This window comes from Phalacrocorax aristotelis, chromosome 8, assembly GCF_949628215.1.
Source record: "Phalacrocorax aristotelis chromosome 8, bGulAri2.1, whole genome shotgun sequence".
Classification (NCBI taxonomy): domain Eukaryota; kingdom Metazoa; phylum Chordata; class Aves; order Suliformes; family Phalacrocoracidae; genus Phalacrocorax; species Phalacrocorax aristotelis.
In genome coordinates, this window is record NC_134283.1 from 22,958,786 (window position 1) to 22,976,988 (window position 18,203).

At 54.4% G+C, this 18,203-nt stretch overlaps 2 protein-coding genes across 2 annotated transcripts; both read right to left on the minus strand.

Moving 5' to 3' along the window:
* Nucleotides 1–95: 95 nt before the first annotated feature.
* On the minus strand, nucleotides 96–1,636 carry EXOSC6 (exosome component 6). Its single transcript, XM_075101866.1, has one exon. It carries the CDS (start codon nucleotides 1,592–1,594, stop codon nucleotides 764–766), a length of 831 nt encoding a protein of 276 aa, XP_074957967.1. The 5' UTR covers nucleotides 1,595–1,636; the 3' UTR covers nucleotides 96–763.
* A 31-nt stretch (nucleotides 1,637–1,667) lies between these two features.
* Nucleotides 1,668–17,839, minus strand: AARS1 (alanyl-tRNA synthetase 1). The gene is made up of 21 exons (XM_075101857.1): nucleotides 17,758–17,839; nucleotides 16,544–16,753; nucleotides 15,707–15,895; nucleotides 14,896–15,041; nucleotides 13,593–13,784; nucleotides 13,020–13,164; nucleotides 11,814–11,959; nucleotides 11,134–11,242; nucleotides 10,889–11,039; nucleotides 10,385–10,509; nucleotides 9,605–9,749; nucleotides 8,791–8,969; nucleotides 8,134–8,247; nucleotides 7,163–7,369; nucleotides 6,311–6,495; nucleotides 5,766–5,874; nucleotides 4,891–5,004; nucleotides 4,498–4,617; nucleotides 3,897–3,983; nucleotides 2,331–2,444; nucleotides 1,668–1,957 (listed from the first exon to the last, which is right to left on the minus strand). Exons 2-21 carry the CDS (start codon nucleotides 16,685–16,687, stop codon nucleotides 1,772–1,774), a joined length of 2,907 nt encoding a protein of 968 aa, XP_074957958.1. The 5' UTR covers nucleotides 16,688–16,753; nucleotides 17,758–17,839; the 3' UTR covers nucleotides 1,668–1,771.
* Between the last annotated feature and the right edge of the window lie 364 nt (nucleotides 17,840–18,203).

Sequence of the window (18,203 nt, forward strand, 5' to 3'; positions counted from 1 at the left end):
AAGGACAGTGGGAGCAGATGGGCAACCCCGATGCCTGGCAGTCAGTCACCATTAGGGCTGGCAGAGGCACTGGCAGAGCCACGCAGGCAGAAGAATTGCCTGGAAAACCTGGTTTATTATAAAGAGAACCCAACAAAACACATCTCTGCCACCCTGAAGCGCTGCCTGGGCACAAGGTCCAAGGGATTCAGTCTGTGCAGTGACATGGTTTCTGCTGGGTGCTGCCTGGACCCTGCCTGTGTGGATGGTCATGCTGGGCAGCTCGATGTGAGGGTCACCATCCTGGTGCTGGGGCCACCCGAGGATGGGCTGTGGGGTCCTGCAGCGCAGGCAGCTGCTTGGAGGGAGGTCTCAGGCAGGGTCTGTCAGCTGAAGCAGTAAGGAAGCTGTTCTTGGGGGTGGCTCCAGCAGCGTGTGAGGTCCTGCAGGGCCACTCAGAGGGGTCTCCTGCAACACGGGGGCTCCTCTGGCACACTTGGATGCTCCAGCAGTGTGGGGGCTGCTTTGGGGGCTCTCCAGCAGTGGGGGAAGGCAGGATATAGTGTCCTCGGGCAGGTATCTTGGGCCTCCAGCTGTGTGGGCAGCTCTGGGGGGGTCTCCAGCAGCACAAGGGCTGGCTCAAGCAAGCTCCAGGATGTCTCAGGCAGTGTGAGGTGTGGCTCAGGCAGGCTCCAGGGGTCCCCAACAGCACTGAGGTCCACTTGGATAGGCTCTGGGAAACAACCCCATCCCCAGACAGGGGCACTCAGGGCATCATTGGCGTTCAGGCAGTGGTGGCGGCAGCAGCATCGCGGCGTCGGGCAGCCCGCAGCAGGCTCTGCCGCAGGACGGGGTAGAGACGATGGCAGCCGTCGAGGCCAAGGCGCAGCGCCTGCGCCCAGGCATCAGGAGAGCTGCCCTGCCCGCCACCCACCACCACCGACACCTGGTTAAGGGCGGGTAGAAGAGCCACGGTGAGTCGAGCAACAGCGCTGCGTTCTTCAGGCTCTCCGGGCTGCAGCATCCAAGGGGCAGTGGGACCGGGGGACCGGCACAGGGCACAACCCACCGCCAGGTCGTACATCTCCACCCCAGCATCGGCCAAGGCCAAGGCTGCAGCGCTGATGGCAGCGGCCAAGGCCGAGCCACCATCCTGCAAGAGCAGGGCGCTGACGGCTAAGCGAGCCCGCGGATACCGGGCCAACCTCACCGCCGGTTCCAGCGCTTCCCGCAACGCCGCCGCCGCTTCCCGCTCGGCCTCCCGCTCCGTCACCGAACCTGGTCGCCACCGAGCCCCGCGTCCGGCGAAGGGGGCCCGGCGGAACTCGCAGAGCAGCCATCCTCCTCCTCCCGCCGGCAGGCCGGGCTCAGCCGCTTCCCGCGGGCCCCAGGCGGCGCACAGCACCTTAGTGCCGCCGCCCAGCTCCACGTAGGCCGAGCCTTCAGCCTGGCTCAGCAGTCCGGCCCGGGCGAAGAGCGGTCGCAAGGCGCAGGGGTCCCGCGGTGCCGCATCCCCCTCCCCGTCCTCTTCCTCCCCAGCTCCCCCGGCCGCTGCCCACACCTCCGGCGGCTGCGACTCCTCCGGGCCCCGCACACGCCGGTGATCCAGCGGCATGCTCGCCGCAGCAGGCAGGAGGAGGAGCCTAGCCCGGCCCGCCCCCGTTAAGCAGAGCCCAGGGGGCAACGCGCAGGGCAGGCAGCCTTTATTCGTAGGAAGGGCGGGTGGTGGCTCAGCAGCAGGCTGGGGACGGACGGGCGGGAGGGCGGTGTGACACCCCCACCCCCCCCCCAATCAGTTCTTCAGCTCGCCCAGCCGGAGCCTGGCAAAGTCCGTGGCCAGTTTCAGGGCTTCCTGCAGGCAGCCCACGTTTTTGCCTGTCGCTTGTGCAGAGACATCCTTCCCCCCACCTTTGCCGTCCATCAAGGCAGACACCTCCTGCACCCACTGGCTGGCCTTCAGGCCCTTGTTTGCGGTCTCCTGGGTAGGAAAAGAAACAAAAATAGAGGCAGCTTGACCTCAACCGAGCCAATGGCAAGGGAAGAGGGTCCATGACGATGGTACAAGAGGACAAAGCCCTCCCCAGTACATCTAGAGAACAAGGCCAGCAGGTATGAGCAGGCTGTCTCGCCCCATGCCTACAACTGCAGAATCCTGGCTCTTCCCCCTCCCGTTTGCAGAGCACAATGCCTCTTTAACCCCTCTACAGCCTGATAATAACCCAAAGCACAAGGGTCACAGCTCTTGCCAACCCAAATGAGTTTTGGCCCTGTAGTATTAATAGTTACAGCCTGGAGGCTGCAGATCCTCCACTGACACTCAGAAAAAGGCAGCTGCACAGATTTGGTGTTACCTGAGGTACTTGACACAGGCAGGTGATTCTGCCAGCTTCGTTATCTACAGCAAAGAGCATGGTGGCAGTCTGGGGGGAGTAAGCCTTGAAGAGCTTGAGAGATTCGTTCAGAGCCTGTAGGACAACAAAGTCATTGCAGCACACCTTCCCCCACCTCGCAACCAGCCCAGCTCCAGCCTCTGCAGCACCCATGGAGCCCTCAGGGATCTGGACTTGTGTTAAACCAGCCAGCAGCATCCTGCAGCGCTCCTTCTCCAAACACGAGCCATCTTCACATCCCCAGCTGTGCAGAAGCCTTGCATGGGACACAAGTCCTGGCTGTGCCGCCTCACAGCTGCAAGGAGGCAGGAGTGAGGAGCTGCTTTTATTTCCCCACCTTCAGTTATCTGGGAACTGGCAGAATTAGTGGCTATGCAGCCCCAAAGCAAGTGAACCTTTGCCTGAGTGTACTGGCTGGAGGACAAAACACTCTGCCCTGCAATGTGAGCTCCCAGCTGTTGTGCAGCAAGTCGGGAGGACTCAACTGCAGTGTGACGAACCTGCAAGGGTTATCAGACACAGCAGGCACACTGGAGAAACCAGGGAGACTGCCACACATCCTGTTATTCCCAAGGAGACTGTCATCCTTTGCTCGCGCAGACAGTACAATGTAGCACACCACTCTCGGAGGAGGCCCTCCAGCGAGCAAAGGGGTGCTGCTCTAGCTGGATAGGGAATATGCAGCTCCCCGGGCTGCTGGCACCACCATCCCTTGGATGCACCCTTCTGCTAGGAAGAACATTGTGTTGGCACGTGCTGCAAGCAGGAGCACTGGCGTTGCGGAGATGGGGACAGCCACAGAGAGCGAGCAGGCGTCTGTAAGCAGGGTCAGCTCCGAGACTCCCAGAGTGAAAATTTAAATCGAGCATTAAAACCTGACTGGCCCAACCTTAGGGCATGATCAGCCCCCGCTGCCTGGCGCTTGCTGGGCTCAGCACTGTGGCCCAGCATGCACAAGGGAGCTTTTATTCACAACTGAAATTTCTCAGAGAGAAACTTAACTTGTGCATGGAGGAGGGATGGAACAGTTTTAGCCCTGGCCAGAGAAGAATTTGAACCTTGCTGCAGCAGACAGAGCTCAGGAGCTGGGGAGCAGCTCTCTGGCAGAGCCTTGCCCACACACGCAGCCCAGGACACCATTCCCAGAGCTGATGTGCAATGGCCACAAGCATCATGACTTCTGTGGCTTGGCAGAGCTGCTGTTCAGAGTTCCTTAACCTGCATTTTAGTGTTGTGACTGCTCCTGGATGAGTCTTATCTGGGACACAACGTGATTTCTATCAGGGTCCCTATCCACCACAAGGTCTGGGTGCTCAGCAAATGGTCAGGACCCCCCCGCCCCTCCAAACCCATGTGGTTAGGCTAGGAGGTGGGACACAGAGAGCATTGCAGCGGTCCTCCCCTCTTCACTAGCTGCTGCTGAGGGCTGGCAGGTGGCAAAGAGAGACAGCATCACCTCCCCAGATGACCACCCAGCTGCTCCTCAGGCACAAGGAAGGTTGTCAAGGAGACCAGGCCTTGCCATACCTTTGCTGAGGCTCCATTTTCCATTTCCATGATGACCAATGGCTGGTTAGGGTGACTCTCAATGACTTGCTTGGTCTTCTCCAGCACCTGAGGACAATGGTGGTCAGACACCAGAGTGCATACATTGCATATGAACACAAGAACCACCCGGGTAGAGCTTCCCTACAGGTGCAGAGGCCCCCAAGGTGCCCCAAGACCCATGGTACAGCCCAGAGCAAGCCAGGAACAAAACATGTTGGCAGGTGGGTGTGTGGCCTGCAAGGCAGCAGCAGTGCTGTGCGTGATTCTTCCTCCAGGAAAATCCAACAGGATCCAGGAGGAAAAAAAGAAAAAAAACCAACACACACCACCCATACCATGTGCCCAGGGGAACCGTTAGGGCAGGAAAACCCCACCTTCCAAGATATGCTGCCAGTGCTTCATCCCAAGGAACAGGCATGGAGGTAGCCATTCCCTGGGAGGGAGCAGGGAGGCTAGAAGGCTGAACAGAGCGAGGGGCATCCCCACAGATTAGCTTCCTTCCACACTGGACACAGGTGGGGCTCTCAAGGGAGTCCCTGCAGCCTTCCCACACTGCCTTTCATTCCCACCCAGGGCTCACTCGTTTCTGGATGTCAGCTTTGCTTGCTCGGTCCAGGTCATCCATAACTTTCTTCAGTGCTTTAACAGCCTCTCTCAGTTCATCTTTCTGCCACTGTGGGATAACAGCAGTGGCCAGTGTCTGCAAAATAGAAGTGGGTGGAGAGGGTTAGAGGTACTAGAGACTACGTCAGGAGGCAGGGGATGCTGTACCACACTCACAAACCTCCCTTCCTCTCCCAGTGCCCGACAGCTCAGGCATGAGGTGCCAGCTGTAGCACCCACAGGATGCAGGGCTAGCACCTCTGTTCAAACAGGAGCAGGAAGCTGAACCTGGGCCTCATGCATACCACTCAGTGCTGGAAATCAAGGTCCCACTCACTTTGGGAAGGCAGCGCACTGCTACCATCCTCACCTCACTGAGATCCGCAATCTCCTTCTGCACATCCTTGTTGGGAGCTGTCTGGACCTTCACCTTGGCCTCCAGGGCTGACAACAGTTTCCTGAGGCTGTCAACTTTCCTGAGGGCCTAGCAGAACAAAATCCAAGTGAAGTCATGCAGGGAGCTTTAGCAGGCTGGGCTCTAGGCCACCACCATGAGAAGGGGTGAAGAATACTGCAGCCCCCAGATGGAGTTCAGCAACTCCTTTGGAAGCAGCAGAGCCAAAACAGGCAGCACTTGACCAGAAACTGGGTGTGATGCTGGCAGACAGGCCCCCAGACTCTTTTTTTGCCAGAAGGAATGACAAGATCCTCCAAAAAGAGAAAACCATCTCTTCCCCAAGCCCCTTCTCCCACTCTAGGAAGCACTGGCCCAGGCTAGCCCAGGACCAGAGTCACCTGCCTCCTGCAGCACAGGACTGGATTTTCAGGCTGCACAACTCCTGCTGATCTTGCCAGCTGCCGAGAGCTCTAGATCAGCGGCCCTTCCTGCAAAGCAACCTGAGCTAAACCCACAGCCACCTTGAGGACCCACTCCAGGCCCTTCTTAACACAACAGCTACAGCCAAGGCTTCCCCCACTTCCCTCACAGCTCCCCCCTCTGGCTGTAGCACATCCAGGGGCCTCCAGCACAGCCTTTGCTAACAGCAGCACCCTTCTCTGCTCTGCACTGGTGGAGCCCAAGCCACAAGTCCCTCAGGCACTCACACCAATTCTCCTTGGTGCTGAGGGACGCTGGGCAAACATAAATGAAAAGGACCTTGGCACAGGTTTAATATCTGTGCATGCACATGCCAATGGTTTCCCACAGGGCATGCATTTTATAGGATCTCTCCTGCCTCCCCTCACCTTCCGAGCTTCGGCGCCGGTGACTGCAACTATCCTCCGGATGCCTTTAGCAATTGCTTCTTCTGAAACAATCACAAAGGGGCCAGCATGGCTGGAGTTCTGCAAATGCCTTTGGAAAGAGCCCAGAAGACAAGACAGAGTTAGAAGTTTGCCTCTCATCTCAGCAGGAATCAGCATGGAAACAAGAAAACCACCCCACCAGGGAGATCCAAGCGTGGAGACAGGCAGAAAAGCCAACCTAGCCACTAAAAGCAAATGAATGAGGAAAGGGTGGCAAGGGCTAAGCTCCCAGCACCATCAGAGACTATGCGTGTGGGCAGGGACAGCATATAGGCAAATGTATGGCAATTCTCTGCCTGCAAAGGCTGATTTGAAATGCAGCTTGACTCAGGACTGGGAACACAAAGGTGCATCATCACCACCACCTCCAGCTCTGCCCTCATCATGCCCAGCATATGCCCTCAGCACTCACAACAGAGCTCAGACTCCCCAGGGACTCCTTTCCAGCCACCCTGCTGCCTTCCCTGGCCTCTCCAGATACTCACGTCCCTCCACAGAACTCAACAGAAGTGATGGAGCCTGCAGGGCCAGAGGGGTCAGTCAGCAGCTCCTCCACGGGGATGCCAATCGAGACCACACGGACAGGATCAGGGTAGGTCTCGTCAAAGACTGCCCGCAGTCCTTGGATAGCTTTGGCTGCTGCGAGAGGGCAGTCCCTGGTGTATACAGTCTGCAGAGGACAGGAAAGGGATGGTGGTAAGAGCTGGTCCTGTCTGCTGTGACTGAGGGCCTGCATTCCCAGGGAATCCTGACTTCCTCCAGAAGATCCTAAAAGGGAAATTATGTGTCTCACCTGTGCTGGCATTTGTTGAGCTGCAGGGATCCTAAAGTCATTGTCAGATGTCCCATCTTCAAAATTCCTGATACCACTGCCTGCTCAGACCCACCATGCTCCTGTACATTCAAATGGTTTCTAACCACAGACTCCTGAGCAGAGCACAGGGTCCTCTCGGGGTCTAACACAGGGCTGGCACCAGAGAGAGCAACTCTCTCACTGTTAAGGACACATCATTGAAGCATCTGGGTCTACACTGTAAATCCAGCCAGGCCTGCAAAACTACTATGCCAACCTTCTCAGCTCTTGTAGCTAATGTGATACTACAGCAGGCATAGAAACACTCCAAGCCTAGAGAGGGCTCGGTACCAATGAACGGAGCAATCCACATGGAGTCTTCTTACCATTCAAAATACTCTGTGATGCCAACCTGTGCACCGTACTGCATTAGCAGCTCAGAAGACTCCCACTGGGCCAAACTTCCAGCACTCCAGATCATCCAAAAACTTGACTCAAGGTATTTTTTTTTCCCCAAGTATATCCAACCCGTCAGCCATACCACCTTTGCCTCCTCAATCATCTGGTTGGCGATCCCTTCGACTTTCTTGATTTCCTGGGTAGACAAGGCTCCCTTGGCTGTGAAGTCGAACCGCAGCCTGTCCGGTGCGACCAGCGACCCTCTCTGGTCAGCTTCCCCCAACACTGAGCGCAGGGCGAAGTTGAGGATGTGGGTGGCTGTGTGGTTGCTCATGACTGGCCTCCGCCTAGCCTGGTGGAAGAAGCCATTGTTAGATGGGGTCCCACACTGCGGAGTCAAGATCGCCTCTAGCAGCAGAAGTGGAGGTTAACATGCTGCTCCAACAGAAACCTAAACTAGTTCAGGAGACCAGAAAGAACTTAGCACACTTCCTGCCTTGGAGCCACAGCTAAGGGAGCAGGATGTTCCCTTAAAATTTGTGCATGACTTTTCCCTGGCAGTCCCCTTGTTAGGCCTATCTGGAGAGAGGCCAAGGACAAACCAGGTCACAGACACTCAACAAGGAAAAGTACTGCAAGATGAGAGCCTTCCCTCTTGCTCCAAAGATGCTGCCATTATAGGGAAGGGAAATGCATTTTGCAGATGAGGCTCAACCCAGCATTTGCTCAGCAGGCTGAGCCCACTGGAGCAATATCTGGAGTGGAGCAGATGGCCCAGGCTCTCCACTGTCAACTACAACACAGTGGGGCACTGTACCTGCTCCACCTCCCAGCTGTGACCCAAAATGTGCTTCTGCTGCTGGTCAGCAAAACCCAGAGAGCATGGCTCTGAGCCAGCAGGGTGTTATCTGCCTCGTGATAGGAGAAAGCCCAGTGCCAGGCAGGAGAGGCCTTGAGTCACACAGACTGGAAGGGCCACACTGCTTGCTGGCATCGTGTGCCACGGGGAGAGCAGGCCCCAAACTTGAGGCCACCCAAGTGGTATCGATGGAAAGGAAGGAGACAAAATCCAGGGAAAAGAGATGAGGACATCTGTTATGCCATGTCTTAACTTACCTCATCGATAGACAGGTGGACCTGATCTCCTACTTTCAAGCTTCCATATAGAGTTCCTATGTGAAGCACATAGCCTCCACGGACCTGCACGTTCTTCACCGTGAATTCTGTTTTCTGTACAAAGAGGGAAATGTACCCAGTGAGCAGGGTGAGAGGCCAAGGGGAGACAGACAGTCCAGCCAGAAGTCTGAGCTGCAGCTGGAATGGTCTTAGCTGAGAGCCAGACCGGTAAATGCAATACAAGAAAGCTAAGTGTCCCCAAGCACAGCACACAGGGCCACAAAGCAGAGAAGAGAAGGAAGATGGGGCATGGTTACAGGGCACAGCAGAGCTGAAATTGTTCCCCAATTCAGCTCCCCATCATGGCTCAAAAGCACTGTCCTGCACAGCAATCCCAGCACCACCCCAACAGGTACTCATGTTCTGCTGGCAGCCCGATGCTGCAGCACAGAGCTTGGTTCCCCAAGAAGGAAGGGGAACAAACTCCAGCACAACTGTGCCATGCTGCATGCCTGAAAAGGAAACCTGTGCAATGCCTGACACCTGCCGTGGACAGGAAATCGCTGGATCTTACTTGGCCCCTTCTCCTTCTCTGCACACACACGCCCAGGCCCTGGGTCAGACTGAGTCTAGCAAAAGACTCTCAGGCCCACTCACATCCTCCCTGCCGTCGTCGTCCTTGACCATGTAGCCCTCGTCATAGATCTGCCCACCCTGCTCGGCGTAGAAGCAGGTCTGGTCCAGCACTATCCCACACTCCTGGCCAGTGGATACCTCCTCCACAAACTTCTTCTCCCTGCGGATGGCTTTCACTGTGGCCACGAGGCTCCCAAAATCTGTCACCGGATGACAGACAGTATCAGTAAAACAGGAAAACTTTGTAGGAGCAGAACTTAATAGCAACACTTCCCAGCTACTCCAGGAGTTCATGACAGCTACAGTTGCAGGGGGTAAGGAGAAAGAACTAGGGCAATAGTTAGTTGGATTGAAGGGAATTTCATTCGGTGATCTCCAAGGCAGGGACTGTCACCTCCTTCCACACCTATACAGTAAAAGTCAGCCACATATGCTGCCTGGGGCCTCCTGAATCTCCAACAAATTGAAAAACTAGCAGCAAGAGCCAAAAAAAGTGGGCCAAGGACTCTCTAACAGACCAAGCAGAAACCAGTCTCTGGTGGCACTGGCAAAGAAGCAGCTAGGAAACACAAACATAAGAGTGTGGAGACACAAAGCTGCAGGGAACAGAAATTCCCTTAAGTTGGCAACAACAGACCTGAAGAGCACAGCAGCCCTTGAACAGTCTGCCTTCTCTTACCCTGCTCAATTTGTTAAAAGTAGGCAATTCACTTGTGCACATTCCCAAACCCACCTCCGTGTCCCAGGAAAGGTGACCCTAGAGGGGATCTTGCTGAGGTACATGCTAGGGAAGGTTTGGCAGCAGAGGATGATTCTGAGAATGGTTTTTTCATACCATAGACACCACTCTGATCTGAAGCATAGCTATATTTTGGCGAGTCGTCAGTCACCTCCAGTCCTTGGGCCCTTAGCTCTTCGATGGCATAGATGTCCAACATGAGTAGGTCCTCTCCACCAGCACCCTTCCCTTGGGATTTGAGCTGTCAACAGCAAGCAACAATGTTTGAGAAAACCCACCCAAGCACTGGTCTGTGTACACCAGCCTCATCGCACACCTCAAATCCCTGAGAGCAACTCAGTTCAGAGCTTTGCTCTGGGAAGCCATGTGCCAGCAGCTGGCATGCTCCCATCTTTTCTGACTTCAGAGCAGGCTGTTCCCAGCCCTATCAACAGCAGGTCGGAGCCCAGCAAGGGCAAGGCAAGTAGCCAGCCAGCTTGTCAATGCCACTCTCTGCTGCTGCAGCAAACTGCTGGGAGAGGCACCCAAGCTGCAGACACGCCTGGACACTGGACAGGGAAGTCCCGAACTTCCCTAACCAGAACAGGACAGTGGGGAGGTGCCCCCAGCATTCCACCAACTCTGTCTGAAGGCTGAGCTCAAGGCCCCAGACCTCACAGCATTAGTGAGCAAAACGAGCCCCAGCTCACAGAACAAACATGTCCTACAACTGCAGTGCTGTTGTAACAAAGAACCTGGTCTTTCCCAGAGGGCACTGGGGCATGCGGCATGTGAGCAGACCCGGTAAGAAAGGACCAGACTCATGACTGCAAACTACAAGGAAGGGAATTCTCCGTGCCCACTCTCAGACCAGCTCCCCCTGGAGCTGTTACCTACCTGTGCATTTTTCCGCTCTTCTTCAAAGGCCTCCATGTCCACAACAAGGCCCTTCTCCTCTGCAATTAGCCCAGTGAGATCAACAGGAAAACCGTAGGTGTCATACAGCAGCCAGGCAGTATCACCTCCAGAGAAAAAGCAGAGCAGTTGGCACTCCTGTACTGTGAGACACTGCTCCTTTCCCTGCTCTCTGACTGGCTCTGTCCCACCCAACTGGCTCAGTGCTATTGCAGGACAGGGAACAGGCCTGCTGAACCTCAAAAAGGCTCCTTGCTGACAGCGCAGAGATCACACTATCATGTTGTTTCTGGGCAGCTCAGAAACCTAAGCAAGTGAACACAGCCCAGAGAGAGGGGTGACCCACATCTGAGCAACAGTCTTTGGACTCCAATTCCATCCCATCACACCTTCCAACACCTCTCAGTTCCCAGCCCAGCTGTGCCCTAACTCAGACCCCGATGATAAATGCCTTTTAGCGCATCCAGATGGAAGTCACGGCCTTACCAGGGATGGTTTTACTGTCTCCCAGGCTCTGGATCTTCCTGTCCAGAATGCGACGTCCCCTGCTGAGTGTTTTCAGGAACTGATCCTCTTCTTCATTGATAATGTCCTTCACCATATCTGGGTCCTTCTTCAGCTCAGGAAAGGCATCTCCCTGCAGACCCAAGAAGATTAGTCCCTCAGCATGGTGATCTGCAAACTTCAGCAGAGGAAGACCTCAGTAGATACAGTGGAGCAGAAGAACTTACCAGTGACTGGACCACCACATCAACCAGAGTAGCAAAGAAACCCTTGGGGGCATTGAGCTTTTCATGGGAGTAGCGCACAGCCCGTCGGAGAATCCGCCTCAGCACATACCTAGGGAATAGCAGAGCCCCTCATGCAAATGTTACACCTCTGAGCTGTTCTCAGGGGATCCACCAGCATCCACCTGCCAGCACCCACTCCCAGGACCAATAACCCAGGTTTCTCTCCCTGCATTTTCTCTCAGGTAGCTGCTCACACCAGCAGCAAGCCAGAGGTGAGGTGCCAGGTCCCAGCTCTGTGACTCAGACTCACTGTGTGGTTAAGAGTCAGTCCTGTGAGTCCAGTGGCACCCACAACGCAGCCCCCCCCAGCCCAAACTTGCTTTTTTTGACAGCAGTACTGCACCAAGCAGGGTTTTGTGCCTGTCTGCCCACAGTGATCCTTTTTGGGGGCTGACACAGTAGGACTGGTACTCACAAGAACCCTTAGACCTGTGTGTCTTGGCTTTTTGGGCAGACCTTGCTACAGGAGTTCAAGCGTCAAATATACTGAGCAAACACTCTGCTATCCACTACTTTAATGATGAATTCAAAGATGTCCCAGAGACACGTGAGATCCCAGACCCCGCAGGGAAGACGTGCTGAAGAGAATGGGAGCAGGATTGTGGCAGCTACCTTCTTACCCTCTGCCAGTGTTGTCAGGTCTGCCCCCATCAGAAAGGGCCAGCGTGATGGTCCTGGCATGGTCAGCCAGCACACGGTAGGCCATGTCTATACCATCGGCATCCTCAGCACCGACCCGCCCCATGTACGGCCTGGCGCCTGTGCCCTGTGCAGGGAGAAGGTGGTGGGCAAAGGGGAGGATTACAGACAGCAGGGAACAGCCACACAGCAGAACAACAGGGAAGCACCTCAGAAGCCAGCCCCATCCCAGTGCCTGCAGCCATAGACTCTGGCCTGGCATAACCTGCCCAGCCAAGAAACTTTAAATTCTGTCACATGGGAGGGGGTCCCATCTTCCCTCTTTTGCGGTGTTTTTGTCCACACCCAAGAGAAAGACAACACTATAACAAAGCAGTACTTGCACATGGTGTAAGCCTGTGACCATGGACACAGTCTCTACAGCCAGGCTCCCACCACACTGCAGGAAACCAGACAAGGACACATGGGCTGTGTCCAGCCAGTGGCTTTAACATCAAAAAAAGGCAGCCCTCTAATTCCAGCTCTGGAGCTCTGTACCTCATCCCTCTCAGGGACAGCAGGAGCCTGGGCTCTTTCCCCTGCATTCTTTTTCCAATATGATCCGCAGCCAGGAAGCTCTGCCCCTTCCACAGAGGCTTGGACTTGCACACAGAGTTCCCAGCACTGCTAACAAGGCCCCACCCAGGAAGATGCAGCAACAGCACACAGGTTCTGCAAGTGACTGTCATGGTTTATAGCAAAGATCTCCTCTCTCAGGGGATTTTCTACAGATCAGCATGTTCCAGGTGGGAGGCTGAAGGACAAACTCTGATTCTGAGTCATCAGCACCACATGCTCTCTACCACATGGCAAAAGATGGCCCTTGGCCATAAGGGACAGCAAGGCATTTCCCTCTTGGAGAGAGCCAAGGAGTGCGTCAATAGGACAGTTCACAGGAAACACCTGGGAAAGCTGCACTGCTCATTGTCCCATGTTTTGCCCTGGAAACATGCCCCATGGCAGCAATTACTGTGCCAGCCTGTGTTCCTACCCTCAGCAAAGTACAAACCTGCAGGGCTTGCAGCAGCTGGGAAAGCAGAGACCTGCAGATGTAACTGCCCTGTCTGACCAGCCCCATGCATCTCCCCAGGGATTCAGGCAATGGATGCAGCTGGGTCAGGCCCAGACCCAGACTCCCCACTTTGTACCTTCTGGATGGCTTCAAAGTAAGGAAGGAAAAGGTCGGTGTCATAGTTGGACATCTTGTTCTGCAGCACAGAGACCAGCCTCTCCAGGCCCATACCAGTATCAATACTTTTCTTAGGAAGAGGTTTCAGTGTCCCATCAGCTTCCCTGTCCAGCCACAAAAAGAAAGATGAGCTGTTACAGATGGAGGCTTTGCAGAGGCAGCCCCATCTCCATGAGATTTCATCCAATCAGATTTATGACACAGGCTCATACACAGGCCACACAAAGGACAACTTTGACAAAATATAGTTAACAAGACCCTCAAGAACAACTTAGACCCAGAGCGGGATGCCACTTACTCCCTACTGAACTACTGGCAGATGAACTGAGAAAATACTTCCAGTCTGTCCCCAAAGCCAGTGTGACAGACCTTTTCTGTACAGGTGGGTCAGAGGACAGAGCATCACAAAGTGCACAGCTCCTGGACAAGAGGGAATGGCGAGCAAGCCAGGGGCAGTTAAAAGAGTATACAAACCAAGCAACCTCCCACACTGAGCTGGAGCAGCCTGGGGAGGGAAACATGTCTGGCTCACCTGTTGAACTGTATGAACACCAGATTCCAGATCTCCAGTACATTGGGGTCGTCCTGATTGACCAGGTGGGAAGCATCTCTGTCCCCGATACGGTCATAGTGGATCTCACTGCAAGGGCCACAGGGGCCTGTGTCTCCCATTTCCCAGAAGTTATCCTTCATACTGCCAGGCAGAATCCTTCCCTGAGCCAGGCTGTAACAAGAAACTCTTATTGAGCAACAGAGACTCACAGCAGGCAAGAATTCCCTCAACCAAGGACTATTCCAGAGAAATCTCAGCTCACTAATTCCCTGGGTGAGCAGATGAATCATCAGGGTCCTGAGACAGATCAATCCAAGAGCCTAACTTTCAGGATCCTACCACCCAGGTTCCCTGGTGAGGAGGATCAGGCGAGCATCAACAGCTGGCACTGGCCCCAGATGGAGGCAGAGGCCTTCACAACACCTCAGCGAAGTCACCAACAAGACAACAGGTGGGTCTCCAACATTAATACCCATGAGGTGGGTTTGGTCCCACAGTGTAGAGGTGTGTCACAAGGCCAGTGGCAGGTTTCAGAGGGGACTACAGCCACAAGACCAAAGGCATCACTTCATCGCTACATCAAGCTTTGGCCTACCCACAGCTTGAGTGTTGAGTGCAGTTCTCGCTTCCTCACCTCCAGGAGGGTGAGGTAGAAGTAACAAACGTATAGAGGAGAGCAACAAAAACTACCTAGGGGTGGAACATCTGCCTTACACAGATAGTATAGAAAAGATTAGGACTCTTCATTTTGGAGAGGGCAAGGCTGGATGGGAGATTACAACTGAGATTTAGAAAAATGCAACAGGTTCAAAACAGAATCAGACATACTCTGAAGGAGCAGGGCCCCAAACAGAGGCTAAAGGGAAAAGGTGGATCACGCTCTAACAAACTAATGCAGTGACTATGGATGCTGGGAGGTGAGGAGGAAAACAGAGTGCAGGCCACAGTCAGGCTTGCCTGCTTTCTCTGAAGAGCGTCTTCTCAGCTGGTGTCAGAGGCAGCACATTGGGCTAGACAGAGCATTAATCTGACCCAGCAGGACACTTCTTATGTTCTTAAGCTTACACAAGAGATTTTTGAAACAAAAGCTCTCTGTCTCTTCTACCCAATACCAGTACTTCCCTTTGGCTTTGCAGCTCCACCACCCTGCAAACATTATTTGCGACACTTCCATTTTCCCAAAACCTCCTGTTATATGTGCTCTGCCACATAACACATGCCATCGTTCTCTGAATGACTATCGCTCCTCAAAACATGCACTTTCCTCTCTTGAAGGCCTTACCCCAAATTCAACCATATCTGCTTGCACTCCAGGTCTGGTTGCAGTCCTGCAGCCTCATTTCCACCAAAGTAAGTGACATAGAGTCTTTCAACAGGGATGCCAAACTCCTTGGTGAGAAGGTCCAGTGCCAGTTTACAAGCAAGTTCCTGCAGAAGGAAAGATGAGGCCAACAAGTGAATGCAGAGTTTCTCTTCAACATGCAGCACCTGCACATACATAGTACTGGCTATTGTAGGTATCAGCAGCTCTCTACAAAGAAACAGCCAAACACTTTCAGACTTTTTGCATAAGAAATAGGCAAACCAGTATATACAGGGAACAGGGCACAAGAAACATCTCATATGGCTTTCCAGATGCAGCCAAGTTAACTCCTAGCACGTGTGCTGCCCCAAAAAAGCCTTTGAATTCTGCTGTTATCCTGTATCCTTAACATCACCTTTGCGAATATGAATTCTACACTAGCAAGACACTTGGGAAAGCATGTTGCTACTTTATAATCACCTCTGTTTGAGGTCAGTTATAGTTGAACAGCACATGCAACTCCCCACAGCTCCAGGACAGCCACTAAAACCTGTCTGAAGACTCCAAACTGACAGAGTTAATATAATCAGCTTTGTAAACCTTAAATAATGTCAAGACATCTGCAAGTTCCAGGCAGCTTCCAAGCTCATTTATTCCAAAGGAGCCACACGCGCCTTAGGAACCACTTTGTGCCAAGATATTGTCCTTCCTCTTGGCAATTACTCTGCTGAGTTCATAGAGACAGGTAACTTTGTGCAAGAGATTGAGAGCTGCACCTAGCCTATATTACCTTGAAATAATCCCCAAAGGACCAGGACCCCAACATCTCAAAGAAGGTGTGGTGGTAGACATCTTTCCCGACGTCGTCCAGGTCATTGTGCTTGCCCCCTGCTCGGATGCACTTCTGAGTGTTGGTGGCTCTGTTCAGTTTAGCGAGCGGGTGCGAGGGGTCAATAGTATTGAGGAAGATGGGCTTGAACTGAGAGGAAAGAAAAAGGGCAATCAAGAAAAGCACTAAAAGCCTGTTTTCAATGTTGCAAGCAACAGTGTTATCTATATCATGATACCACTAGCCTGGATGTACCCAAGGCAGCTTTCAGAAACAACAAGCCTGCTGTCTCCTGCATGCGAGGAGGCTGCAGCAATTCCTATAACTTAGCACTCCTACTCATGCGCGTGTTCCTGAAGCCTACCAAATCCCAGGACTTCTAAAGGGACTGGAAATAGCCAGATTCCCAGCTGACCAGAAGAAAAGTCAGTGAAAACTGTGTGCTGATCTCTACCAGAGCCCTTTCAGTAGCCCAACCCCAACCACTCTTTAAAGATGCCGTTAGTCATTTGTGCCAGGACTAGCTGAGGTACAAAGGGTCAAGGAAGGGAGACTGGCAGCGCTCCCATTGCTGTACAGTCAGCCCAGCAGACGCAGGAACCTTTCCCAGTGCTCTTGCCAATTTTGCCAGAGCACAGAGGACTCCAGCAGACACACCAACCACCTCTTTATGACCAGAAGGAAGATAGAGAAAACAACAATAATTTTCCACACAAACAGCTCTGCAAACACCTTCACAGGTTTCAACTGCTACAGGATATGTTCACAAGGACCAAAGTATTAGAGTGGGAATCCTACCTGATTCATACCAGCATTAGCAAAGAGCAGCGTGGGGTCATCCAGGGGGATTGTAGAAGATGAGTGCACATAGGTGTGCTCGTTTTCCTTGAAGAAGTCAATAAATCGTTGCCGGATCTGGCTAGCCATTAGTGTAGCTTCCATCTTGAAACTGCAAGTCACAGCTGTCCAAAGCAAGCGTAAGGGAAAGCGGCGAGGCCTTGGTGCAGTCTGAAGAAACAACAACCAAGGCTCTTACATGGTGTCAGCTCAAGCAATAACACCAGGATCACTGCTTCCATCTCCTGAAAGGGTCTCACCACACTGATGACTACTCTCATGGACTCCTCAGTTTAACCATCCATCTTCCCCAAATGGTGCTGGTCCAAACCCAAACTTCCTCTCTCCAACCTCCCTGATTTCTAGAGCTTGAGTTCAAGTTACTTGTTCTTTAAAAACATGTGTTTTTAAAATACTGAGTTCACCGGCATACTGAACATATTAAGAAATTACACCTGCCTTACCAGGGACACAGGGGAGGGGGAGGATTGCTAACACTTAAAAACATTCAGGGTGATTAAATCATAGGATCACAGAATGGCTGAGTTTGGAAATGACCTCTGAATATCACTTTATCCAATCTCCCTGCTCAAAGCAGGGTCAGCTCCAGGGACGCCTGGAAACCTTCCCCGCAAGCAACCACACCATCGTATGCACACCAGTGGTGGGTGCCAGTTTGGAGGTGAGCACCTCCGTTATATCCTAACGGGTACATAACGCTGTCCTCTGCCAATGGAGCACAACGCAGTTCTCTAGCGGGCCAAGCTCCCAGCGGCCTGCTCCGGCGCAGAAGGACGATAATTTCTCACAGGAACCCCAGCGAATCGCTGGAGGAGGGACAGAGGGCTCCAGGGGGGCCGGAGGGCTCGGCGCAGCGGCGGTGGCGCGTCTGCCCTGACACCACCCGGTCTCAAGCGCTCAAGGAGAGGCGGGGACACAGCGGATGCCGGCAGCCCTGCGGGAGCCGCCGCAGAGCCGGCAGACAGGCGTCTCGCCGATGCCCCGGCTGAGGAGATCAGCGGTGGCCCCCGCGCCGCCCGCCCGCCCCAGCCCCCTGTCCTGCCAGGCCGCCTCCCCTCGGAGGAGACCGTCAGAGGAGGCAGCCGCCCGTGGAGGCAACCCCCGAAGGTCGGTGGCAGCCAGCAATCCCCCCACAGCAGCTCCTCAGGCCCTACCTGCCCGACCGCCGCCCCTCGCTCCGCACCACGGGCGCCGCCGCAGCGCCCGCTCCGCTCCGCTCCGCCCCTCCCCGGCGCAACGCCAGCTTTCGATTGGCTGCTGGTGGCATCACTCCGGGTTATCCCCGCCCCCTCCCCTCGGACGGCCTTGGGGAGGGACCGCCCGCTGGCTGATGCAATGACGGGACACGGCGGCCACGTGACGAGGCCGGAGTGAAGCTGGGCAGGGACCCGACATTTTAGGAGTGCCAGGAGTGCGCCGGGGCGGGGCGGGGCTGGGCTGGGCGGGGGGGTCTGAAACAGTACAGGCGCTCCAGCCCCCACCCCTTCTCACTGTCGGCCCAATGATGCTGCAGTACCGTAAGCCCTCGGCCCTCCTGGGGCAGCCTTCCTGCCTGCCCGGCCTGAGGCCTCAGCTGCTGCTGTGGAGAGAGCAAAAGGCT